The 26,693-nt window shown below is 37.5% G+C and overlaps 4 protein-coding genes across 5 annotated transcripts; 2 read left to right on the top strand and 2 right to left on the bottom strand.

The window, feature by feature from the left end:
- Window positions 1-1,284: 1,284 nt before the first annotated feature.
- Window positions 1,285-2,756, bottom strand: LOC115804537 (protein FAM240C). Its single transcript, XM_030765036.1, has 2 exons — window positions 2,635-2,756; window positions 1,285-1,396 (listed from the first exon to the last, which is right to left on the bottom strand). Exons 1-2 carry the CDS (start codon window positions 2,754-2,756, stop codon window positions 1,285-1,287), a joined length of 234 nt encoding a protein of 77 aa, XP_030620896.1.
- Window positions 2,757-7,374: 4,618 nt separating this feature from the next.
- On the top strand, window positions 7,375-10,506 carry lrrc2 (leucine rich repeat containing 2). The gene is made up of 9 exons (XM_030788391.1): window positions 7,375-7,499; window positions 7,797-7,924; window positions 8,116-8,174; window positions 8,544-8,700; window positions 8,904-9,040; window positions 9,341-9,486; window positions 9,641-9,793; window positions 10,188-10,312; window positions 10,457-10,506. The coding sequence occupies exons 1-9, from the start codon at window positions 7,375-7,377 to the stop codon at window positions 10,504-10,506; spliced, it is 1,080 nt and encodes a 359-aa protein (XP_030644251.1).
- Window positions 10,507-14,122: 3,616 nt separating this feature from the next.
- On the bottom strand, window positions 14,123-20,176 carry mfsd14bb (major facilitator superfamily domain containing 14Bb). Of its 2 annotated transcripts, none has more exons than XM_030768643.1 (12): window positions 19,995-20,176; window positions 18,966-19,058; window positions 18,634-18,696; window positions 18,138-18,265; window positions 17,578-17,692; window positions 17,210-17,428; window positions 16,904-17,017; window positions 16,551-16,622; window positions 16,241-16,353; window positions 15,753-15,850; window positions 15,138-15,298; window positions 14,123-14,816 (listed from the first exon to the last, which is right to left on the bottom strand). In XM_030768643.1, exons 1-12 carry the CDS (start codon window positions 20,067-20,069, stop codon window positions 14,601-14,603), a joined length of 1,467 nt encoding a protein of 488 aa, XP_030624503.1. In that variant the 5' UTR covers window positions 20,070-20,176; the 3' UTR covers window positions 14,123-14,600. The 2 variants fall into 2 exon arrangements, with proteins under 2 accessions (XP_030624503.1, XP_030624495.1); XM_030768635.1 differs by having other exon boundaries at window positions 15,150-15,298.
- A 1,100-nt stretch (window positions 20,177-21,276) lies between these two features.
- On the top strand, window positions 21,277-24,464 carry spinb (spindlin b). Its single transcript, XM_030768706.1, has 6 exons — window positions 21,277-21,391; window positions 22,377-22,483; window positions 22,907-22,955; window positions 23,138-23,394; window positions 23,611-23,844; window positions 24,268-24,464. Exons 2-6 carry the CDS (start codon window positions 22,432-22,434, stop codon window positions 24,462-24,464), a joined length of 789 nt encoding a protein of 262 aa, XP_030624566.1. The 5' UTR covers window positions 21,277-21,391; window positions 22,377-22,431.
- The last annotated feature ends 2,229 nt before the right edge of the window (window positions 24,465-26,693 follow it).

Raw genomic sequence — 26,693 nt, 5'->3', positions numbered from 1 at the left:
TCTTTGCCGTAGCCTCTGACCAGTTTTAATTTCATTTCAGTCAGATCACACCATTACTCTTATTTTTGTTGCCTTAATGTTGCCTTTACATTGTGATTGTATTCCTTTAGTTGAATAGATAATGTGCAATTACAGACTCCATGGCAGAAACTTTGTATGGTGAGGACATGCAAAGGAAAATATGTGGGGTCGTTGTTCAAGCATGGAATGCTGTTTTATTTTTTTTGGAATGACTTTTGTCAAAGTGTGGGTCAGCTGTGTGGGTCTTTTGAAAAACAAAACAAAAAACAAACACTTTTCAGCACTGGGGTTAGTGATTTATATTTTTAAGTTCATTGACCTGGCAAACAATACTAGTGTTTTTACATAGCAGTAAACACATCGTGACATACCTGATATGACTTATAGACTGATGGTATACTCGACTATGACCTTCAGAACACCTGTTCAGAGTGGCATGTTAGTTCAGAATTGTGGGTCATGATGGTCTGTTTTTCTCAGTCATATGGTTGGCTCACCATAGCACCATAGTATTTTCAAGACTAAGTATGAGGAGATATATATTTATGTTTAGTGTATTGACCATTAAATGCTTCAGATTGGTGGTAGCCCTGTATTATGCATTATATATGAAGTGACATCCAGCAGGTCTTTTAATTCAAACATTTGTGAATGTCAGGATGTTGAAATATCAATTCTAAATCCAGTCAAGTGACTTTGTCACACAGAATGATCTCACAACTTAAATAAACACAGTGATAAGAACACGCGCATTATGAGTGAGTGTGACTTGAGTGTGCACATGTAAATTTACATTCAGTTAAACTAAGACAAAAAAAACATTTGAAACATGTTTAACAAGCAGTCTTGTGGTCTAGACTGACAAGCCACACTGAGAATATCAATTTGAAAGTGTCTTTAGTATCTCTCCTGGCTGTCCTCAGCAATTTGGCAGTGCTTTACAACGCTGTTTGATTTGTCACTGACAACTGCCCGGAATATTGACTGTAGTCCAAATGATATAAATTGCCATTTGTTGTACCGCCTTGATGGGTTGGTCTCTGACATATGCAGGCAAGCATATTAACACTTTATGTTGACCAGTAAGACAGATAAAAAAATCTCCTTAAGAGGTTCTGAAAGTTATTTAAAAAGAATGAAAAAAAAAAACAACAACAATCAGACACCGTGTGAAATTCAAAATCTTTCAACATGTAGAACTTTATTTAAAATATATGTTTGGTTTCGGGGGTTCAGAACAGAAGAGCTGGCATTCGGGGGGGTTTATGCTTGTTCCGTCAGGTTTAGGGGTTTTGCTCTCCTCATACGGTCATCGTGCACGTTCTTCAGATGCCGAGTCCGATTTTCGAGCCGTTGGAGCCACTCGTCTCTCAGCCTAAGGCGAAAAGACTGAGCGTGAGGCACAAATCCATCGTTCCATCACAGGATACACTTTTGTTTAGGGCGTTCAGTCGCAGCAGGCCATCCTGTCCCGTTTTTAAGTGTCTAGATCTGTCAGTTATCTGATGCTGCTTTTAAAATGGCCCTGTCTCTCGCACCTTCTCCACATTTATTTGGATTATTGCATTTGAAGCTGCTGTCGAACTGTAGACGCTGATAATCCTCTGACCTTCAACTGGAGTAGCCTATTGTGTGGCGGCTGACGGAGGGCTGTAACCAACATTCCTCACCTCCCTCTTACCTTTGTAGTTAATACCTCTCTATGTCATTTTCCAGCTGTGATTAAAATGTTTTTCAGTTTATGTTCCTGGTCTGGAGACACGCTGTGTCGCTCGAGGATGTGTTCTTCTGAAATTTTGGTAAATCATTGCTAATGGACTAAAAGGAATTGTTGTTAAATGCCTTAAGATATACTAATACAAAATGATATTATATTGATTCCAAGCTTGTCTTTTTTGGAGAGATTTTCTGAGCATTTCAAATCATTTGTAAAGCTTCTAAATGAGAATAAATTGAATTATGACATAAATGCTGTGATCCCAGCGGACATGATCAGAACTGATGCTTTTTCATTTTCTCATTCTCTCCTCTTAATTTAAATTTTAAAAAAAAGAAAAGAAAAATCAAAATGAATGAGTAGCATGTATAGAATTAGAGGGTCAGGCAGTTTCCCGGTGACTTGGTGTGTCCTAACTGCCTCCACTGTGCTGTAACTGGCTATTTTCAGCACTTTGAATAACAAAATTGTCCTGGGATACGCAGTGTGATGAGTTAAATGCAATCTAAAAAAGACTTGACCTTGTTGCTAGGCACTGTCGAACCCACCCCTTACAAGGAAAAAGGGAAGGAAAAACTGAAAATGGATTGAAAACTACAAATAGATCATTTAAAACGATCCAAATGTCCTGTGCTTGTACCCATAATTTGATTCAATTTGATGAAAAAATGCTGTATTATAAGTACAACTCTATACTTTAAATTCTTAATAATAATAATAATAGTAGTAGTAGTAGTAATAATAATAATAATGATAATAATAATAATAATGATAATAATAATTGGGAAAAAAAAGGGGTTTTGTTCAATTTTGTTTCTTTTAGTTGTAAGAAAAAATGGTGGAATAAAGTCAAAATCAAGTATCTGTTGATATTTTTTTCTCTGAAAATCACTTACTTTGAAAGAGCACTGTTCTTTACCCTTTGTTCTTCATTCTCTGTCATCTGGGAATGGTTTACAATTTTCTGCTCCCAGAACGTTTTAATGAACAGTTTATCATGAACGAGAGCAGTGTTCATTTCCTAGAAGAGGGAATCATAAATTTACCCATACACAAAATTCACACTTTTTTTGACTATAAACACCTAAATAAACATGCATTCTTCTGGAAACAACAGCAACAGCAATAGACTTGAACGATTAAACTTACTTTACACCGTGAGGAAGTCTTGCCCTTTTAGATCCGCAGCAGTATCACTGATGTTTCCGTTGATAACAGTAAGATGACTGATTTCACTCCTCCTTCCAGAAGTTTTTTTTTTAAGAACTTGTTTAGGGTCCGTGATGGAACCGTGCCATTTCGCCCATTGTGGGTTACGCAGCGTCTGATGACACTTGGATTACGGGGAAACTCATATCAATGTTGTAGTACTAACCAACAGGTGCCACTCGGTCCCAAGAGGAGCCAGGCTTTTCGTTCCATCTGCTCGATCCTCCCAACATAACCCCTCCAAAAGTCAGATGAGCTACCATTGCATGCTTTTGTGGAGTGACATAAAGTTGTCAGCATCCACTTTGCTACAATTTCATCAGCACACATCATGTCTAAGAAGCTGGCAGGGCAAAAGAGCATATGGAAGCAGAAAAGCTATGAGGCTCGCCTTGGATCCTATTACAGGGGCAAACAACTGATGTCTGTGTTACTTTCCTGTCTACGGCGGAACATCTGAAATCTGTTTAACCTTGTATTGGTCTTGGCATTGCTGAAAATGACCAACCAACTGGCAATAGCACTGACTTTTCACTTACATATTTATTCATGAAAACGTTTCAACAGAAAAAGATGTTTTCAAAGAGGTGAGAAATGAAGACTTGGACCATGAGAATGAGCAGATTAAAAATAACCACTTCTAATCCCTAAGTGACAGACCCATCAACACAAATGTCACTGAGCTCTGCCAATCATTTGCAAGCACTCGCACATATGTTGAAGATGATTGACATTACAGTTGAACCAAGTCCACAGTAAGTCACCAGTCACAGGCATAGCAACAATGAGGCAGCAGCTACAATAGTCTATTTTGGTTGGTGGATCAAAAGGGACATTGTCTGGATGGGAATGGCTTGTTCTATTTGTCATTGATCTAAATCACATTAGCACCCTCCAAAACACTTCTGAGGAAAAGCAGCAGTATATTCTGGAAAGTATGAACCGTGATACAAATCTGATTGGACACAGTTGGCATTTAATTTCCTTGGAGCATGATATACCCTGAGCAGAGGGTCTTAACCGTAGGTCAAACCCAGATTGACATGCATTCTATTTCTGTCCTAGTCTCCCCTCTCAAAAGCATTGTAATTGTGTTATCAGTAACTAATACTGATTAAGACATGACATGCCCCTGAGCAGTAGCTCTGTGAATCCTTTTAGTAAAACACACTTACACACATAATGAGTTTTCAAATATACTGACTCCACTTGTAGAATACATTCACACATTACATAAAGACTTAAGTTCGTTGACCCAAGGTATTCCAACTGTTCCACTGTCATGCTGGCACAAATCCTGTGTCATATGTCAGTGGTTGGCTCACAATAATGCTTCCACATGGTGAATGTTCAGTGCTCATTCTTTTTAATGGTGATCTGTTTGTACCCTCTTGTGAGACATATAATGCTTAGCACTATTAAAAGCACATATCAACATTAGGACTAATAAGAAGTCTAATTCTGCCTGAGCTTAGGCTTTCTCCAGTGAGCCATTTGAAGGATCTAAGGGCTTTAAGCCCCAATCTTCTGGTACCCATGGTGGCCATGAAAAAGTCAAACGGCACAGCAGTCTGGTAATCTGAGTTTCAGAGAGGTGAAAAAAAACAAACAAAGGATACGTTATAGTGGTCTGAAGTTAGATAAACCTTCACCATCACTGATAAAGACCTAAAAAATGCGCCATGTCGAGCAAACCAGAAACCTGCCATCTTCTGGTGATAATTTTGGAGCATGGGGTGAGCCATTCCCCAAGGCAGTCAGTCACCACCCAGTCTCCCCTTATATGTTTGACACCCAGGACTTCCTCCGCATTGCCTTCCAAAGGCAGTGCCAACCAAAACCTCTCCAATATCAGCACACAGCGGTTGGTATGTCACCACTAAATGCATGCTCTCTCACTTTGAACAGGAAAAGAGGGTTTACGTAGCGTTAGGGGGTTATCGGAGAAGCTGTGCAGCTTGCATAGTGAGAACTACATACTATGTGGTCACAAAAATAGTATGGAGTTCGTCCTTTTATTGTCAGTGTTAAAGAAATGCCTGAAAGGGAACCTGAAATTCCAAAAAGAAAGTCAGCTACATGTTATTAAATAACAGTTTAATCTAGAGGGCCAAAGGTGGACTACATGCTAACAGCACATATCAAATCTGAGGGAAATGATGTTTACACAACTGTTCCACAGGCTTGACTACATCCACTCTCTTATGACCCTCACACAGCAGTCCCCAGTTTGTATCCAAATTACTTAATGGAGGTCGTCAGACTCAAAGCCTTGACAACTCATCTAACACACATTACTAATCATCACTTCACTCTACGGGGCTAAGGGTAAGCCTGTGAGAAGCAGTTTATTTTAAGACTTATGCCACAATTGCAACTGCTTTAAGTCATTGATTTGGCTTCACTATCACTGCAGATTACTCGATACACTAACACAGCTGCGCATTGCCACATTCTGTGTAATAAATAAGTCCATAATGTGGTTTAGCTGTACAAGTGCACTGTTAGTGCATATGATGCATGTGCCTCTTTGACACCAAGAATATAAGTCAATTTCTTATGTTACAGTGCCTCGTGGTGGATGAGGGGCGAAAATACATTTGTGAGGCAAACACTTCAACAGGGAAAGCTCCTTACAAGCTTCATATAATTCAGTGCTAACAAGATAGATAGATAGATAGATAGATAGATAGATAGATAGATAGATAGATAGATAGATAGATAGATAGATAGATAGATAGATAGATAGATAGAAATCTAAGAAAATACATATTTAGTAGTTAGTTCAAACCTCATCTGAGGCTAGAGCATTAAACTGATTTCATAGTGCACTGTATAAATGAAGTTTCAACAGAATTAACCCACACCACAAAAAAAGGAAAAAAAACATGCTCAGAGAAACAAGAACTGATTTCCAATACTTAATTTCAAAAATTAATTTTCATATTATGTGTGTTTTCTTTTTAGTTACCCTACACATGTGTCTTATTTAAATCTTATACCCAAGACAGACACATGTGTGACATACTAAGCAGCGCGTCACTGTGTGTTCTGGATGTTCTAGAAAAGAGGTCAACTCATTAAATACCTTGTCAATGTCTAAGCCCTTGACCAGACCATGGTCATTTAATAAGGCCTAAAATTTGGTAATGAGTGCCAACCAGGCTAAGGGTAAAACCTTTAATAAGAACATATCTACAAACATAGTTTAGTTTCTAGCCTGTATGTTGACATTGACATGTGCTATAATGAGTCATATAGAGAAATTATATCTGTGAATGTGCTTACATATGACACCAACAAGTGAGTGTGACACAAGGAGTCATATCTCAAATGATAAAAATAGCAGGGTAGTCACTCAGACAGCCTAAATGCGGATGACTCATGAATACGGGCTGCCGATAGTTCCTGTAAACAAGCCGCTCAGTCCAGACAGAGGAGAGCGTCTCAGACACAACACAGGTAAGAATATATGGATGTACAATACACATTTAGCATGAAATTGACTCATTATATCATTAATGTTTGTGTGTCAACAGCTGCCATCTTCTATTGTACTGTCAAGGTTATCATGCACTTGATCTACTATTTTGTCTGTTTACATGCGGCTGAAGGTAATAAGCACGGTATGCTGGATAACACTGCTCCACGTGCAATGCTCATAGGCTACAGCCCATTATTTAAGAGAAGGTCACATAGCTACATTGCTGGAATAGTCTTTGTAATTTTCCACTGCATCTGTGTATGGTTATTGTTAGGTGATAGTTTTCCCACTCATTCGACATGCTAGGTGGATATTGTCAGAAAGAATTATGCTTTTGGAAGTTTAACAAAGCAAAGAGTAGAGGGAAAATCTTTTTTTATGATCTGTGTAAACCGTGTTGAGCAAGCCAGGGGTGCTGACAGTTTAAGAACTGTCCAGGTTCCCTTTAAGTATGATCACTTAATTATCAAGTGCTATCAATTCTGACAGTTTGCTTTATGTCAGCTGAATAAAACACACAACAAATTCATGAATATTGTGTGATAGTTTGTCACTCTTCTTCAGTTTAACAGAAGTAATGCAAATGTTCACGAATGCTAAGGACTGAACTGTAGAACAGAAATAAATTGTGTTTATTAAAACATGAATGCAGCAAATAAGCTTTAAACTGAGACGGTAATCAATACCACAGACATAATACATGTATGTTGCATTTCAAGGACTGGTGGTTATACTCACAACTGTTCCTGGTACTCTGTGCATTCTGGCATATTACATATACATCTAGCACATATGTTTAGGAATACATGATATTCAGGATGAACCATTGTTTGTGATTTTACAAATAACATGATTGCTGAGTTGTTTTCAGGTTTTATGCAGTTGTCCAAAATAACATCTTTTGTTCTCTAGCTCATATTCCTGCTCAGCAGAAGTGGCAGTAATGAGAGTGGACATTCCTATTTATGACCTCTCATTGATCCGAGGCATGTGGGAGGTCAGAGTGAAGAAGTACAAGCAAAGACAGAAGAAAGAACAGGAGCGAATTAACCAGAGCGCTTTAGCAAAGTGAGAGCCTTCGAGACTTCAGTCACATAGGCTGTATTTAGGCTACACTCGGTCTTAGGCTGAAATCCACAGCCATAGTTATGTTTGGTGGCTTTGTTTGCTGAAAGTTGTTTGTGTATACATAAGAAATAATGTTGTCTATTGTTAGTTAATCGCTTTAACATAGCTGCTACTTAGACCAGCAGCTGATAGTTTCCTGACCAAATAGAACATTGGTTAAGACACAGGCTAGAAGAACATTTTGAATTACAATTCCTGTCACTAACACCTTACAAAGAATAAACTTTTCTTCTCCAGAATAAATGAGCAATGGCACTATCGCATAGCATGCAGGACGATGAAGAAGGACGAAATCCAAGATCTCCAACATTACCTGGAAAGATCAACATTCGCAGAGATGGACATAATACCTTATCAAAGTAAGACTAGAATGTATTAATGTGTAGTGAATTTCACTACAGAGCACTATAGAAATCTATAAGATTAATAATTAGTCATACATGTAAATGTGGAGCAATTATAAGAGTCATCTCCAAGACCAAGGATGATCAACATGTTCAGAAATCTGAATTTCTTTTTTTTTCCTTTCGTTTTTTCATAACATCTTCTTTTTATTCAGGTCTTGATGTTGAGGAGAAGAAGTATATTTATGAGCTGAGTGGAAATATATGGAGGGTAAATGTATAAGCATTTATATTTCTTTAAATTGTCAGTGTGGATTTGAAATCTACAGTCTACTGAGGTGTTTTCATCTGTCAGCTTTACTGTTTGTATATCAAACAAATGTTAGAAGAAATGTTCTGTTCTAGTGGGTTTGGTGAGGACTCTCTTAACCATCAAAATTTGAAGTTATGTTCATGTGTATATGATGCACAAAAGCTAAGACTTCTAAAATGGCACCAAGTCCTTTTCAAGGCACAATCACATATTATTACATCAGTTTTCACTATGGAATCACCAGACAGTCATATCACAATATTCAAGTTTGATATGATATCGCTATATGATGGCCTTATTTTCCTATTGTGTGATCTTGAATTGTAGAAGATACCTGATGATATTCTGGATATGACATACCTTAGAGAATGGCACATAAAAGGGACAAGAATTCACAAGATTCCAGAGTATGTCGAACAGTTTCTTGACCTGCGTGTTTTGGAGTTACCCAAGAATGGAATCAAAGAACTTCCAGTCGTAATAGGTAGGAAGTTTTTTTGTTTTTAATTTTTGTTTTTAATTTTAATCAGTGCCAGAGGTTTGTCGCTATAAAATATGTGGTTACATTATAAAGAATTGGAAATCAGTGTTACATTTTTGAAATGTTTTTCAATGCAGCTGGGTGTTTAATATGAAGTGAAGGTGAGAATTTTCTCTCACTCATTTTGTTCTCTTGTCAAATGACAGGTAAATTGGCTAACCTGAGAGATTTGAACGTTAGCTACAATAAGTTATCGAGCATTCCTCCTGAACTTGGTGACTGTGAGAATTTGGAAAGGCTGGAAATGACAGCAAATTTTAATATCATGGAACTGCCCTTCGAGGTAAGAAATCTAAAGCATTAGTAGAGTAAAAGTTTAACGTATAGAGTGTCATTTAGAATCTGGGCAAGAAGATTACTTGGGCAGGAGAACTGTGAGCCCTTTATTACTTAGGCAGAGAACTGTATGCTAATTATTGTCATAACGAAAAATGTATTTTGTGTACCCAAATATTTATTATCATACTTTGATAACTGGTTCAATGGCAACCAGTCATAAAAGATGTAAAAGCCCACTTGGTGTAACTCAATGCACATAAATAAATACGTGTATCTAATTACCATTATTGTCCAATTATTTCAGCTCAGCAACCTGAAAAAGCTGAGACACCTAGATTTATCAGAAAATAAATTTGCCAGCATACCAATCTGTGTCCTTCGAATGTCAAGTCTTCAGTGGTTGGATATTAGCAATAACTTGTTATCAGACTTACCAGAGGACATTGACAGGTATGTGTAGTGTAACTCAATGTCTTTTTCAATAATTTCTGATGGGATTACCAGTTTGAGATTAAGACTTTTTAATCTCATTTTAAGCAAAGCATTCTTATACAGGTCACCTTAAACAACACTGTTTTGCCTCAGTTTACTTCTTTTTTTCCAGGCTTGAGGAGTTACAATCTCTGTTTCTTCACAAGAACAAACTGACCTATTTACCGATGACGATGGCAAACATGACAACTCTCAAGATGCTTGTTGTCAGTGGAGATGAGCTCACCTGCATCCCTTCTGTGCTCTGTGATAACCCACGCATCAAGTGAGTACGAATGGGATTCTTATGTTGAATCACATCATAGAGCATGAGACAGGTATTTTCTAACATCTCTCCATTTTAGGCACCAGATAACATTCTCTGATGCCCGTTAACATATTGCTCTGATGTTGACGCGGAAAGAAATTTAAATGTCACAGTGGGGAATCTTACCCTTTATGTTTTATCTTTTTTTAGAGTCTGATGTACGTAAAAAATCCTATCATCTTTCCCTCAGCTGCTGCTGTCCAGTTCAGAACTACCTTTCTGTGCTCTCACTCTGCAAAAGAGTGAAGGATTAAAGGGGATTTTTTTTGTGTGTTGTTGTTGTTGTACCAAAGCAGTGTTTTTTTTCTCCTCTGTAACGTGGTATTGTTTGCTTTTTTTTTCTTTTTCTCAGATTCATCAAAATATTTGATAACCCAATAGGTGCAAACGTGGAAAAGGATGAGAATGAGTCCGCCGTGCACGAAGAACATGAGAAAGAGTTCATGAAGACATACATTGAAACTCTCAAAGATAGAGGTAAGTGGAGGGAATATCAATCAATCTGAATTTATTGACAACACGCAACCCACCCCCCACCTTAACCCTTTACAGTTTTACTGTATTTCAGTTATTAAGTCTTGTAAATAAATATGGGGGGGGGGGGTTTTGGTCATTTTTCAGATGCTGCACCCACATACACAACCAAAGTGTCCTTCAGCTGTCTTCTTTAATCATCCAAAGGAGGTACAGATAAAATGGTTGGATTATGAGAAAAAAAAATTCTTAGATGCTGCTGCACATAGTGTTGCATGTACTTTGATAGCTTCAAGAGAATGTGACTTCTTCTGCATTCATTCATTAAGGTGGAAGCTCCTTCGGAGCCCTTAATCCCTGGGATCCTTTATCTTTTTTTTCATGTTGCTTCCATTTTGTAGATAATTCATATTTATACTGTCCAGAAAAGAATCAGTTCCATTTATTTTAAAACTCAGGGGAGCCATCTTCTTTGATTCCTCCTTTACTCTGGCCATTTTTTGGACATGTCAAAATGTTAATAATTAGAATATTTTTGTGAGCACTGCTACAGACACCTTCCCAAGAGTCCTCTGTACAGAATCATTTGTGTGGCTTGAAATATGGGTGACAGGACATTTCATTAGAGTGGAAACACCTTGCTTACTATGACTGTGCTATGGTGTTTATTAACTGTGCCATGCCTGTGGTTTTGGACTGAAATGTTGTCATAGTGGTAGTATATTACGTAAACATTACTGTATACTATATACACATACTGTATCCCAGATCCAAGCTGACACATGGACTATACAGTGGTGTGATTCAATGGAGTGATGTTAATCTGGCATGTTTTCTTCTCTTTCTTTTTTTTATAAAGATGTAATGGTTTTCCATGTGAAAATGGCTCAAATTCTGCGTGGATGTTTTGGAAGACCAGAAACAGTAGGCGTAGTGTTTTGATGTGACCAAACACTTGTTGCTAAGCAATAACAATATTTATTTTTGTGAATGAATGACACCCTGGTTGATTGATCATTGTGCATTTTACAAGTGTTTAAATGAAGCACTTTGTAAGATTTTTTTAGACATGAATTAAGTACTTTATGGGCTTTATCAGATATTAAAACTTGTGATGATTTGCTGTGCTTGTTTTCCTTATAATCTCTAAACACAAATACACCACAAAGCGTTTTCCTAGTTAAATTCTAGTTAAAAGCTATAGTATATGAAGTGCTAAAATACAATATGTAAAGTAAATTCCTGAAACACTTGAGCATCTTGAAAGTCAATCAGAAAGTTCAAGAGTTTAATGTCATCTTATTTTTATGGAATAACTTAAGACATTTACAGCCAGACTGCGGAGGAAAATATAAACTGCAAATAAAAACGAGATACATTCTGTCTACTTATTAAGCCAAAGAAAATTTTTAAAAAAGGCTGTTTGGGAAACTCCTAAGGGAACAGATCACATTGGTATGTTAATGCATGCGACGGTTACCCTGTGGTCATGAGTGACAGAATCATTAACTATAAGTAAACAATGGGTCTTTAGCCAAAACCTTACGCTGGTCGTTAGAATATGGCGGAGAGTAAAAGCAGCAAGCTAAAACACATAAATCAGTGCAAGACAATTTTTTGTTTTCTTAACAAATCGTTTTATTGACATATTGAGCAATTCAGAGTATCTGGCACATTAAACAAATTTGAAAGTGCAGTGTTCAGCGAAGAGATGCTTCATATGCACTGCATGTGTTGATAAAGAGGGAGGAGAGACAGAAAAGTATCTGGGAGAGAAGGGAGAGAGGGGAAGAAAAAAAAATACCCCGAACTGGACATGAACAGCTGCATAGCAATTCCTTCAAAAATGGCACAATATATTAGCAGTAACAAGTTCATTCCAGTGAAAAACAAAAGAAAAAAAAAACTCAACTACTGTTTACAACTGGTCAAAGGAGAAATATATACTCTTTAGTAAACAAGAAAATCTTTCAATGCAACATTACAGAAAACTATTGCGATGATATAACTCTGTTTATGGTTAGAGGTTATGAACAATTGTATGGTTAGAAATCATAGCTCATCTAGTTTTTCATAGTTAGACATCTTCAGTATCATCAAATGTTTCAAAATTGGTCAGGTCTTAAAACCAGTAGCTTGGTCTCTTTGACAATACACTCATTTATTATATTTCAGGGGTCCAACAGATATGCATTAGAAACACTTATTTAACTTTGTTATTGTCCTGTAAATAATATTGGATAAGATTTATATCAGTATATACAATGAAGTCACACTAAATACTTTGCTAAAATCTCAAAAAATGATTAAATGCAGCAATGATATTACAGACTATTTATTCAGCATTAGATATACTGTAGTCAGTGCACAAGAAAAGGAAACTGATGGAATACAGCTGAAAAAGCACTTACTCTCAACGACATATCTGAAAATGCCACGGCTCATTTCACGGTGTGTTTTTCTGATGTCGAGTTGTCCATCAATTCCGTATTAAAGCAGTTCTTTCTAATTGCATAACAGACCGAGGCATTTTGAGCTATGCTACAATACAGCCAAAGTATACATCAATATTACACAGACCTGTTCCATACAAACTGGAATGTTAATTGTAGAATATTGCCTCTTCAAGTACAACTATGAGCAAAAAAATGAGCATGAAACAGCTCAAACTACCGATTAAAAGTGTCTAAGAGTGAACTTTATGGTTAAACGAGCTGTACCCATATGCTGTATGTGTATGCTGTTTCGTGGGAGCCAGCTGCTGCAAAGTATATTTTAAATTAGCATCTAAACAGACTTTGGGAATAAATATCAATGAAACAGTCTGAGGTAGCTGTCATAGTTTGGATGATATGCAGAGAAACAGAGTACACTTACTCTCTCATACCAAGTTCTTACGTTTTATTAGGTCCACGAGAATTAGATCTTTTTGAGTGCTCTCAATTCTCATGCATTATTGGATGAGCTGTGCATCTCATAATGGTCAGAATGAAATATTCTTAATGAGATTATGTCCCTGTGGTCTAAAATCATACTTTGAATATAACAGCAGTGCCTTGCTCTAGTAATACTACTTTAAATATGATTTTAAATATATATACCGTTCACCTGGGATTTAAAAAAAAAAAAAGATTAAAACTCGCACGACTTAGAAAAAGGGATATATAACATAATAAAATCTACAATGTTACACCTTAACCATTCCCCAACATTAGAGGAACTGGATATTCTGAGGGGGGGGGGGGGGGGGGGGATTTGATGGTCCTATAGATATTTAAACTGCTTTTTTTCCTGTTTGGGGTCATCATAAGAAGAGCTGTTTTTGAAATACAGGCCAAAAAAAGTTTGTGCAATTAGTAAATATGCCTCTCCACCACATGAGAAGCTGTGTTTGGTAAACAGAAACAGGGTCTGCTAAAAGCTTCCTAACCTGAACTGAGTGAATGGAAGACCCAAGTTGTCTCACTCCGTGACTGAGTGAACTGTACACAATGTCGGTGCCCGCGACACCAGAGCTGACTGAAGCTCTCTTAAGAGGGAAAACTGATCGAAATACCCTAGAAAGACTGTGATATCCTACAAAACCTGGAAGAACTTTGCTTACAGTATTCATCTTTATGGTGGCAACAATAGATAAAAGCTACTGTATTCATCGTTATGAAACTTAAAATTTAATATTTGTTATGTACAAAGATCATATAGTTGAGTTTATTTGACTAATACTAGTAATACCTGTATTATTTTATTATCTATATAAATATCAGTTCTCAAGTTTTAGGGGACAGTACTGCACAACTGCATGCACAGTAAGTCTTAAAATAAATGTACTGTTTAACTTGAGTCCATAAAGAACACCCGTTGAAATGTTAAATGACATCTATTGGTATTATTATACATTCACAGGGCAATTAAGGTTGATTTATTTAAAAAAAACAAAAGTAAAACATAAACAAAATAGTAAACTTGAATTTAAAAGAAATGTTAAAGGCACATACTCAACAAAGAGCGAACTTGAACTCATTGATGAATTTTTGCATAATCTTAATTCATTCCTCACAGGGCGTACAGAAGAACAAAAACAAAGCCTGACTCCCAGTTCAGCTAAAAACAATTATAAACAACCACATTAAGAGACAACGCTAAAGCCTTATAAAAGAATCAACGGTTTAATGACATCGCAAACCCGGTCCTCATCCTTTCTCTCAACTAGGGTAAGAGTAAAATTACTGGTCGCTTCTCCGTTTCTGAGGTCTCTAATGTCGTTTCAGAGCTACCTGTCCAGCAGAGCATATTACATGCTGCTGTCTTGCAGCAGTGGCTCAACATCTTCGTCGCTGCCAGGGGTGGAGTTGTCACACTGCCCTCCACTGACTGTTGTACTCATGGTTTGCATGGTGCAGGTCTTCACCGCAAGGTTGTGATGCTCTGGGATAAAAACGGCCACTATCAGCGCCAGCACCACCGAGCAAGCTCCGAAAAGGAACGGCGGCCCAGGAATGACGGATTTCTGCGGGACAAACGTTCAGTTGGGAATCTGAGCACGCAAGCTCTTAACAGCCGAACATTCCTTCACACACTTAAGAACATGTTTTAGGGTGTTGAATTTTACAGCACTTAATGATAGGTCCATGCAGTGCAATACAAAAAAAAAAACCCCATCCTGTTATCTATTTATTCACCATTTAAAACAAGGTTTAAAGTTAAACATTTATAGTGGTTCATCTCACTTTTTACATTACTGAAAGTTGCAGAAACTGGAAAACATCAGCTAAGGGTCACTGTATCGTATGAGAGAACTACTTTTACTCTTCTTGACAAAGCCATTAACACGTTTCCCTACCTCACTAGCTGAATCTGCGTTCTGGCCACTCCCCACCAGGTCAATCTCATTCAGCTCCACATTGAAAAGAAAGAATATGAAGCCGAAAAAAGCCGGGCCCAGCCCATTGCACAAGCCTCGAATCCCCGTGATCATTCCCTGGACAGCTCCTGAAATAAAGGTACAATGGTCAGGCAATTCATTTTTTTCCCCTTCATAAGATGAACCCAACAATCTAAGATGAGATAAACATTGTATGTCTGAGCCTTTATTATAACATGTCAAGCATAAACCAATCATCAACGAATTATTCATAATACTGGAATCATTTGTGTTGGTACCACTGCACTGGTTCACCTTTAAAGGTTTCACAGGAATACAAACATCATCTTCTGAATAGCATTTTTACTAAGCATACCATTCCACTAATACAAATCTAATTTAGTATCTGTAGATACAAAGCACCAAAGCTTTTTCAATGTACTTGCACCCCCCCCCCCCCCCCCCCCCCCCCCCCAAAAAACTCTTATTTGGTGTCATTCGAGTTTGAGAAAGGCTCTTGACTGAGAGTGACCTTTCGTGCCCAGTGTCAGAAAGCGTTTGTAGAGAGCGGTGTAATCTTACCCTGCTGTCCGTGATCTGTGCAGTGAGACACCAGGGCACTGACCGCGGGGAAGGTGATACTGGACATAGCGGCCACTGTGCCTGCCGCCCACATCATCCTGAAGGCATTTGTCAGAAGAATGTGACAGTTATTTTAAACCGATGCCATCATGCAACCAACCACAAGCCAAATGTCTCGAAATATGACAATATGCCAGACCACAAAAGAAACTGAGGCATTTAATAACACCACATCAACAATTCTAAATATAAAAATGATTCCAAATAAATTGAGATATAGTAATAAATGCTGCATTCCACATACATGAGTCAACTGAAAAGCAAGATTTGAGTCTGACCTTTAAGTCTGACGTTTTTTTTCTTTTCCCTTTTTTTTTTTTAAACTTGATACAAATTGTCACACATCCAGCAACACACATCATTCTGAGAATCTAGAGACAATGCTGACTCTTTAAATCAATAAACAAACAAAAAAATAAATAGCCTACCATGGCTCTGATCCAAAGCCATACCAGGCCAGCTGGAACAGCTGAAATCCAAGCCCAAGTAAAACTGTGTTCTTATTTCCTATTGTTCTCATTAAAAGGCTGAGGAACAAAGTCTGAAAAGAGGAAGAAATGCATGACCCGTTCTGTAAAAATCTCTTAACACATTTTTCCATATAAAACAATATTACTCATTATAAACACAGTTATTACAAATATGGAGATTTTAAGGAATTTACTAAGTTCAATTAAAATATGTCATATATTAAAACGTAAACCATGTATGAAAGTGCACCCAAAGGATGTAGCCCACCTGTGCTAGGATAGAAAGGATTCCAACCATTGCTATAAATGCTGCAATTGCTGCTGGTGAGAAGTTAATGACCTGTTAAGAAATACACAAACACATTAGTGTTACCTTAAATCCACACTGTTAAATTCTAATAACATTAACCAAGGACTACTCACAAAAAAACCTTTGCTGTTTTTTTAGGCATTATTTGTATAGAAACATGTATTTACATCATGAAAATCCATACAACATCTACCTTAAGCTTTCAAATGGGATGAGCCAATATTTGAAAAACAAACTAGAACATTTATTCAGACTTAAAAGCGCAACCATAAAGTGTGAATTTGAAGAGGCAGTTGGCTGTAGTGTCCCACCTGTCGTAGGTAGAGGAAAAAGCTGGAGTACTGCCCTGCCTCAGGTAGGTAGGAAAGAAACACTGTCACACAGATGAGCAACACTGTCGTATCTTTGCCCACTTTTCTTAGAGACTGTGTACAGGGAAGCAATGAAACATACGTCAGGCCTAAATTACTTAAATAAAATATCAAAATGTAAAACAGCAATGATGTTGTAAAAAAAAAAAAAAAAAAAGTACAATAAATGTTGGGAATGGTGACATATGGCTATTATTCAATATGTTTGATCGAACGAAACAAGGGTAAATTTAAAGTGGGACTCACAGCAAAGGGATCGGCTTGTTCCCAGGTAATAGGGAATCCCCAGGAACTTAATCTCATTTTGTCTGGTAAAGACTCTGGCACGACAAACAGTACAAAACAAATATCCGCCACAGCTATAATGGTAGCCACCAACACGACCAAGCTGTCCCCATATATGCTTGAAAGGTAAGCTCCGATGGCCGGGCTGGTAACTAAGCTTGCAGCAAAGGTTGCTGACACCTGAGATTTAAAAAAAAACAAACCAAAACATTCAGACGTTGTTTCAGACCAGCTGTTTTTAAAACCATGTTCAATTCTTCTTTTGTAAATTCCATTATGAGCGACAATATTTGATGAGATGTTTGGGTTTTTAATAAATTCTCCCTTACCAACCCATATGCAGTGCTTCTTTCATGCTCTTCTGTAATATCTGCTACATATGCAAATATGACAGAGAAAGTGACAGCAAACACCCCAGATACTGATATCATGGCAAAATACCACCTAAAGAAGAAGAGAGAAATCAAAATTGTTCTTCTGAATGAAAATAAGCTACGTAAGTACATAAATAAGTGCAAAATGAAAAAGAAAGTGTACAAAATAAAAAACGAAACTTAAGGCCTTTGTCCCCCTGAATGAATAGAGGCTACATTCTTTGAATTCCGTTCTTACGCAACAAAAAAAAGAAATCATTCAAAATGAAAATGAAAGTAAGTTCTTTACAGAAAAACGATACCAGAAAAAAAAGCCTTATGTAACAGAGCAATATATTTTCAGAACCATGAAAAACCAACAGCAAAATACACTTTAAAATCCATTTAGAGTTTCTAGGGAGTGTTTTCACCATGTTTGGGACTGGCTACGGGGCTTCAGCATTATCAAAGGAAAGCTCACATGAAACAGCATGTGATAGCACACAAAGAGCACTGTGTCAACCAGTGCCTCCTACCATGGGCTAATCCTCATTAAGGGAATGGGGGCGCAGGTGAAGAACACTGTCAGCAGGAGGAAGGACTTCCTGCCCCAAACATCTGACAAGGCACCGATCAGAGGGGCGCTCATAAACGACAGCAGGCCCTGCAACAGTTTTACACAGTTCAATAGAAGACTTTTCAACACACTTTCAGTTCACTCCAGCTCTGTAGTGAATACACTATCAGAGGGTGGGTAAATGACACTGTTATCCTATTGTCATTTGCATGACCACAATTTGCATTTGTAGGAAAGATATAGGCAGTTTGAGACTATTGCATAGTAATGTCTGAAAGGTATTATCATAGAGAAAATTGGTTTGGTGGTCAGAGAAAAGAGAACACAAAGGGGAATATTTTGTTTACAAGCATGTAACAGTGCCATTTAAGCTTTTTTTAAACGGCTTGAATGGAATCCAGACAAAATTGTTTAGCTAGACAAACAATACTACACTTTCCTGACTGTGGTCTTACCTTTACTCCTTGAATGAGACCATTCATGAGAAATGTGTGTTGAGGAAAAGTCTCATGCAGGACCTTTAATAAACAGACGTACAATAACACACACTTAGGAGAACTTATTCCTCAAAAATGTAATATGTCAGTCATTTCATTCATATAAGAGAGCTGATGAACAGGCACAGAATCTGAGTAATTGAGGAAGCCTGGACTGAGCGTGACGCACATGGGGCTAAGGCATAGGAAACAAATAATTCACGTAAAAAAAATACTCTTAGCCCTGCGCCACCCACTCAAACGACTGGACAATCATCATGACATGCACACTGTGAACTTAAGTTACTTACTGTCAGCATAGGGGTTGTTAGCAGGCCCCAGGCAAAGAATTCTAAAAAAATTACAACGACGGCATGGGTCACCTTAGCACGGCCAACACGGCGCTGCAGAGATGAGCAGTGGAGAACAAAAATTACTTTTAAGGATTTTTCAGCAATCAATTGTATAGCAGGTCAAAACAAGAGACTAATGTACAAGCAACTAACTCATTTTCAAATACTGCAACGATCCTCAATAATATACTGTTCAGATGGCCCACCACACTATTGTGTGTATAGTTAATTGTTTTTATAGTTAAATTGCATTCTTGTTCGTTCAATCATTTCAAATTATTAAACACCGTCGAACAACTACTGATCGCACCTTACACAATTTTACTGCAATGTTACGGCTTCAGAGAAATTAACGTAATCACTGGTTATGTTTCCACACAGAGAAACTGTTAGGTAATGTTCTTCCCACCAACAATCTCCAATCAAACTGTTCCCACAGTTATGAGCACGCTCACATAGGCCTAACAACAACTGAAGACAAATCTAAACTGTTGATGAAGGTTGAAATATTGTAAATAACACAACGCTATTCTACGCAAACTTCGGCAGAGTCTCCAAGTAATGGAGTGTTAGACGCTTCGTTCATACCAGGTAATATCGAAAGTAATGTATAACAAATTGAATGGTCCAAACAAAGCTAATCAGTTACCATTTGATATGTTTTATGTTTAGCCAAACCGCAGCAGTAACTGGCTGGATCAGCAGTGTTAACTAGTTATCCTGTTCTTTGTGTTCTTAACACCATTTCTAAACGCACTGATGGCCTTGCAGTATGGTTGCTTAGCTAGGATTTCTGTAAAGTGTCAAGCAACTGATTACCTACATAAACAGACGTTTAACCGGCAGTTGCTATACCCTGTATAGACAACAAGATACATATATTGTCTAGCAAGTCAAAGTATCAAATACCAATGTAGCAGAGAAACGAGCTTAACATTTGCGAACCTGCGTGTTTAGAATTTAAGCTAAACGTTAGCCGCTACTTACTGCCGTTGGATCTCTGATATTTTTGACCACCATGATGTTGTTGGTCTCCTCGTGTTTACCGTTATGTTGTGTCATCTCACATTGTGCTAGATTTTCCTGTGTACTTATGTGTATATCCTTTTGTTGACACTCCTAAAATTCACTGTAACATTCTTGAAGTCGGAAGTCCTCATTCAACTACAAACGCTCCCACAGGAAGCATTGGCGGTAGAAGTTGACTTGATCGTTCCTCCAGCAACAGTACGTAACCGGTAGTGATGAAATGCACCGTTTACCAGCTTTTTGCAAAATAAAAGTTTTTTTTTTTTTTTTTTTGCTGCGCGTTTTCATTGTATCTTGGTATCGAGAGATCAAAAAACATGAATATGAAATATATCTGGTTTCTGGAGTTTTATTCACTGACTTTTTTCTTGGGAAAAAAGACAAGCCAGTTACTGTACGTTCACACTGAGAGCGGCGAGAGCGGCGAAAGAGAGCGGCAGCGTTGAAACTTTTTGAAGAATGTTTCATCAGGAACATCTGATCGCTCTGAAATGTGCTATGCTGCACGGCATGAGATAATTCATTAGAGCAGGTGTTTTAACATCTTATTTGTTCTTAAACTCCTTAGGAAATAATTTGTGCTTCAAAAAGATATACTGTATCCACAACTTAGGTATGTTCTGGAAGGTAAACTGGGTGAGGTGCAACGACAATACGTAGTTAATTAAATTTGCTTGCCGCTGATAATGAATAATTTAACAGTTAATCACACCGATAGACAATAATGAAAAATGTGAAACGTTTTCTTTTTCCTCTGATACATAGACACAGTCAGGAATACAGTCAGGAATACAGTCAGATAAAGAAGTTACCGACAACAAATTACTATATGAAAGGCAAAAAAAAAAAAAAAAAAAAACCAGAAGAAAAAAGAATGGGAGTTCAGAGGAGAACAAAACATAAAATACAGCACAGATGTTCGAATACGGAGACAAATTCATCACAGAATTGTTCGGAGTGGTCAAATTATGGATATTAATGAAGACTGTGATTAAATAGGAGTCTCGGTTTTGTACTTCCTTGTCTATGCAGTCTGCCGTAAACCTGGAGGACAAACATAAAAGCTCTGCAGGAATGTGGAGAAAGGTCTGCCCCACGGTCGGCATTTGCGCCACAGGCGTCCCATAATTAACTTGGCGCAGGCGCATATAAATGACTACGGCCATTCACATAGTTGCGTCGAGTTGTTGAGAAAATTCCATTATTACAGTCGGAATAAATTACTATATTGGAAAACTGGGATTATAAAATCACAATTCATAGGAGGGCGAAGTGGTTACCGGTTTTGGTCAGCCGCGCGATTGGGCTAGGCTAGGGAGGCGGGGTCGGGTCAACAATTTCTGCTCAAACTCTTTGTAAGTAGCGTAAACTTTATCATTGAGCTTTTGGTTTCTAAAATGTTCTAGGTACACGTAGGCCTCCCGACACTGAGGTGCGGTGGGTTAATATGAAATTTGCCCGTTTAAGATTTCATTTAAGATAAAACCCTGTGCATTCTTCAAAATCCTTTGTTTGATCTCGGACTCGCATGTCGCTTTGTGCTAGGTTTGTAAACAGCGAATAGCTTATCATGGCAGACATCATAGCAGCCAATCCCCACTGGTCATTAGAGTTTACCTGATGAATCATTTCATTTGATTTACCTGTGAAAAACATTAACTGTATTCACACGGACAGATATTCTTTTCTTCGGCCATCAGCAACATGGCCCAGCTGATTTTCTTATTACCTTATCGGTTGATAGCCTATTGCTAATTGGGTTGAGTCGACGCCAAACTGAATGTATGATGGTGTCTGATAGCGAGGTCTTTACGGTGATTTTTGTTTCAGGTAGCTGGTTTAGGTGGGGGATATTCACCTCTACAGTCAGTTAAATAATGATTCTTTATTAGTACTCGTGAAACCCAATCCCTTGAATGAGAACATGGTGGTCTAGGTTACTTATATAGGTACCTTGTGTCAATCAGTGGGTGACGTGCCTAACAAAAATAAACGCAAAATCTTGGTGGAAATGCGACTTGCATATCTTAATATGGTCATTGACTTGGTTGAACACCCACTGATAAAATTATTCACGAGAGAACAAAACAAGTTTTCTAAATACTACTTTATGACTTGTCTTTGTATTTATTGACGTTAAGATAGCCTTAAAATGTGAATAAAAAATATTGGGAATGATTGCTATTGCAGGTAACAATGAACATTCAAGTCGAATACCACAGCATCCTTTTTAAGTTATTTTGAGTTATTGTTAAACATGCTAAGCGTTTCACTGGCCAACACTCAGACTACAGTAGAACTCATCAATGTATGACATCTTTGTATTTATCTAATCTTTAGAAATCTGGAGGTCTATTAGAGTTATCACACCATCAAACTACCCAGCTTTGGATGAATGAAGACCTCATGTGGAAAGACTGCAGGTCATCGCTCCAGAACTGATGGAGGTAGTGAACAATTTGGTCCTCTAATGCTTTTGGTGAACTGGAGAGAAAGATTTGAATCACTGTCTTTTTTGTAATAACATTCTGCAGGATATGCAAAGGTTCAGCCTTGTAGTTTCATTTATCGTGCCTCAGTCTGCCAGTGAATTATAAAACTCTGGCATTTCTGTAAAAAAAAAAAAAGCCTGAAAGAAATTAAATAGACTAATCTGGCCTTTTTATTTTAAGCAGATGTGAAAACTTTGATAAGGGTTTTTTCTGACACAGATTTAGGCAACAATGTCCACCTACAAGGGAGTATAGAGTATAGACTGGACTATGTTTCATATGAGCTGCAGTTTTTTGTTGTTGTTTTTTTCCACTCAGATAGGTAACTGTAACAGTAATTTCTTGAAATCACACTAATTCTGTACTGTTCAAATCCAGCACGGACAGGTGTCCCTGCAAATACAATGAAGAAGAAAAGCTCTCATAGGTGAGTATTCACCATATGTTTGTATTTTCTCTCAGTACATATCCACATGCATCACTGAATAACAAAGTATGTATACGTGTATGTATGTATGTATATGTGAGTAAAGCAAAATATGAGTACTTGTACATCCTAGACGTACACTTCCATTCTAATTTTTGGTGTTGGTTTGTTTGATTCATTAGGAAGCAACGACATGATATTGGTTCCTATATGCCCATCCTCGACCCCCAACAAAACATTGTTGGGTGTAGAATACGACACAACTGGAAAGAAGACCACTTCACTCCGGTCTCTCGATGGAAAGGAACGGTCTTACACCAAATCCCAGTGAACCCCTCTCTTTATCTAATCAAATATGATGGCTTTGACTGTGTTTATGGACTGGAGATTCTCAAAGATGAGCGAGTGCAAGGGCTTGAAATTTTACACGAAAGAATCGGTAGGTTCAAAACAATTGTTTTGTTTAATATGTCTGTGGCTTGACGTCATTTTTTTTTTGTCTCCATGTCTGATGGATGTATGACTTTGAATAATTGCACGTTCAAATACTTTTTTTTTCCTTTGAACTTTGCGATGATCTGTATCGAACCGTTCTATTTATTTATGGAAAACTGTACTGAAGTTTGGAAATGGCTCACAGTACTTTGTCTTGCAGGCCCATATCCTGTTAATGACGCCCACTGGGCAGCCACTGTGATGGGCAAGACTGTTGGGCACCTTTTTGAAACTGATGATGGATCAAAAGACGAATGGAGAGGGCTGGTGTTAGCGAGAGCTCCCATCATGTCCAGCTGGTTTTACATTACTTATGAGAAAGATCCTGTTCTGTACATGTACCAGTTACATAAAGACTTTAAAGAAGGTGACCTAAGGGTACTGTCACATTCAAGTAAGTGCAACATTTATTATGACTGCTTTTGGTTGGAGATTAATGTACAGTTGCGGTGATTCATAATTGATGATTGTTTAGTGGTAGATGTTCGTGGATTGATAAATTGGTAAGAAAAATTGTTTTTTCTTTTCTGGTCTAAAGACTCGGAGAGTAATGAGCCGTTTAGCAATAATGTTTGAACTGCCAAGAATGACATTTAAACCAAAATGAGGTCCAAGTACATCATATCATAATGGAAAAGACAGGATCAGATTCATCACATTTAAAAAAAAAAAAAAAAAAAAAAAAAAAAAGGAACTTGCAGGAACCAATCCGGACGTAGTATTGCGAATTCTTCTTGTACAATCCAGCTGAGTAGCTCAGTGAAAATTGAGAAATGTATTGTTGTTGTTTGGCTTAAGTGTTGGACTTTTTCCACAGATGATTCTGTTGTGGAGAGAGAGCCCGGGGAAGTGATTGAAAGTCTAGTTGGAAAACAAGTGGAGTACATCAAAGAGGATGGCAGCAAGAGGATTGGTACCGTCATCCATCAGGTTGAAGCCAAGCCGTCTGTGTACTTCATCAAGTTTGACGACGACTATCACGTGTATGTCTACGATATGGTTAACTCAGCTTAGTATCTCTGTAAAAAAAAAAAAAAAGAAGACATTAGCCAAATATTTACCCCCCCCCCCCCCAGATTCCTACCAGTATTGTATTATTTTCACTTTCTATATATGGCTCTGTGTTATTGATAAGAATTTCTCATACTATGATCCTTTTATGGACGTGTTCAAACTTGAATACTTGTGGCAGTCTTTTTTTTTTTTTTTCTTCTTCTTCTTCTTCTTTTTGATATTGTCTTTTCAAAAATGTATTTGCTCTTTGTATGCTGCTCCTCTTCTTGTAGGAAATATTAATGTTGTTATGTATTACTTAGATTGACCCTGTACAGGAATTTCATTAATCCATACTCACATACTGTAGCATTTCACTGTTTATGATTAAAGTCTGCATTGAAGAAACAGAGCTTTCATTTTTGACACATAGGACTATCAAAAACTCAATACATTCTAATTTTATATATTATCAGATGCAAATATGTGTGACCAGTTTTGTTATGTCATTTTTTAATGTCCTTGTTTATGACTGACTGAACATAATCATACGTGTCATACACAGCCTATTGGATGTCATTTTCTAATAAAGAAATAGATTTGCAAATAACAGGTCTTCAGCTTGATTGCTTGTGGCTAAAATGTATTTATGTATTTCTGTTTGATGCAAAGACAATATTGAGATAAGAACAGGCCGCTGAACATCGGAGTTTCAAATAGTTTTGTGTGCATTTCTAGCAACGCAATTCACATTTGGCCTCATTCTCATACAAAATATAAGTATACACAGCATAAGTATACACATGAATATACACAAGGCTGATGTAACAGTGATGTAGAGACTGAGAAATCTGAATTGTTCAAACATTTCAATAGATCTATGTGTAAACGGGGAGTTAATGTGGAGCAGACAGCCAAACCTAATGTATATATCCTATTTAAACACCGAAGGTTTGAAATGCCTTCCAAAATCTTGGACGCACCCTCTGTTTGTCAGTCCCAATTACGTGGCAACACAACTCCTCATTCATAGTGGTAAGGTGGGAGGAGTCAGGTGTTTGGGGGCTGAACAGAGAACATACTGACTAGAGGTACCCAGGGAGCCCCAGAGCAAATGAGTCGCGGTAAACTCACCCTAAGCCGCTGTTACACAGAGGGACTTTTAAGTTACTGTTAGCAGAGGTGAACAGCTCAGATGTATAAGGTAAACTGGGGTTAAACGACACAGAGAAGGGTCTAGAGGTATGCAATCATAATGTAGAAAATGAAGAGGCAAGGTGAGTTGATCTTGAATATTATTATTTTTTGTTTGTTATTGTGGCGGTTGTGACTGTACGAGTATTTGTGAGGTGAGAAAAAGTATAAACTGAGCAAATTTTGATTTCAGATTGAAACAACAAAATGGAATTAAATAAAATCATAGATTGGCATTTATAATAGTTCAGGAATATTTCATTCGCATAATTATACACTTGTTAAAGAGTGAGTGTAAGAACTGATGAGAATATTCAGTGACATCTGCAATGTATTATATTGACAGACAGGCCCTCTTTAAATAATATTGAAAAAAAATTCTGTATATTTTCATGCATATTTTCAACCTTGTTTGTTTTTCTTCCCTGTTCTCTAATACTCAGACTGTGAAATGGAAAAACTAATTCATTTATATTCTCTCTAGATTTTCTAATATTTTTTTAATGGTCTACTCACAAAAACAAGAGAGTGTGTTTAAACACGTCAGAGAGTTGTGTGGCTATTTCTGCTTTAGCATATACAAGGTGTCATACATTGTTCCATATAAGAAACACCAGACTGCACTTGTTTAATGAATATTGCATTATACTATGGGGTATGCTTAGAAATGTATGTGTCAATGTGCATGTGTACATACTAGTTAGAATTTGCTCTCAGCACAACAGCCTCTTTATGGTCAGGGCTCAGGGTGTTCTCGGTGAATGGACTGGTTATATTTTAAAACTGAATGCTGATCTATCTCAAGGGTTTGTGAGAGTTAGCATCCAAAAAACCAAAGCAGCAGACATTCTCGGTTGTTTTTTTTTTTGTCTTTACTTCTCTTTATCTCATGAGACAGATGTCAAATGCTGATATTGATTTATTGCAGTAATATCCAACCTTTTCACAAACATCAGCATTTGGTGCTCATCCACCATGCAACTAGCAAATTTTCCACTTTACATTCTCCTCATGGCTTCTTGAAATGGATTCTGCTATGCATGTCTTTCCAAACAG

This window comes from Chanos chanos, chromosome 1, assembly GCF_902362185.1.
Source record: "Chanos chanos chromosome 1, fChaCha1.1, whole genome shotgun sequence".
Lineage (NCBI taxonomy): Eukaryota > Metazoa > Chordata > Actinopteri > Gonorynchiformes > Chanidae > Chanos > Chanos chanos.
Note: the sequence above shows the minus strand (reverse complement) of the source record. Positions and strands in the feature narration are given on the sequence as shown.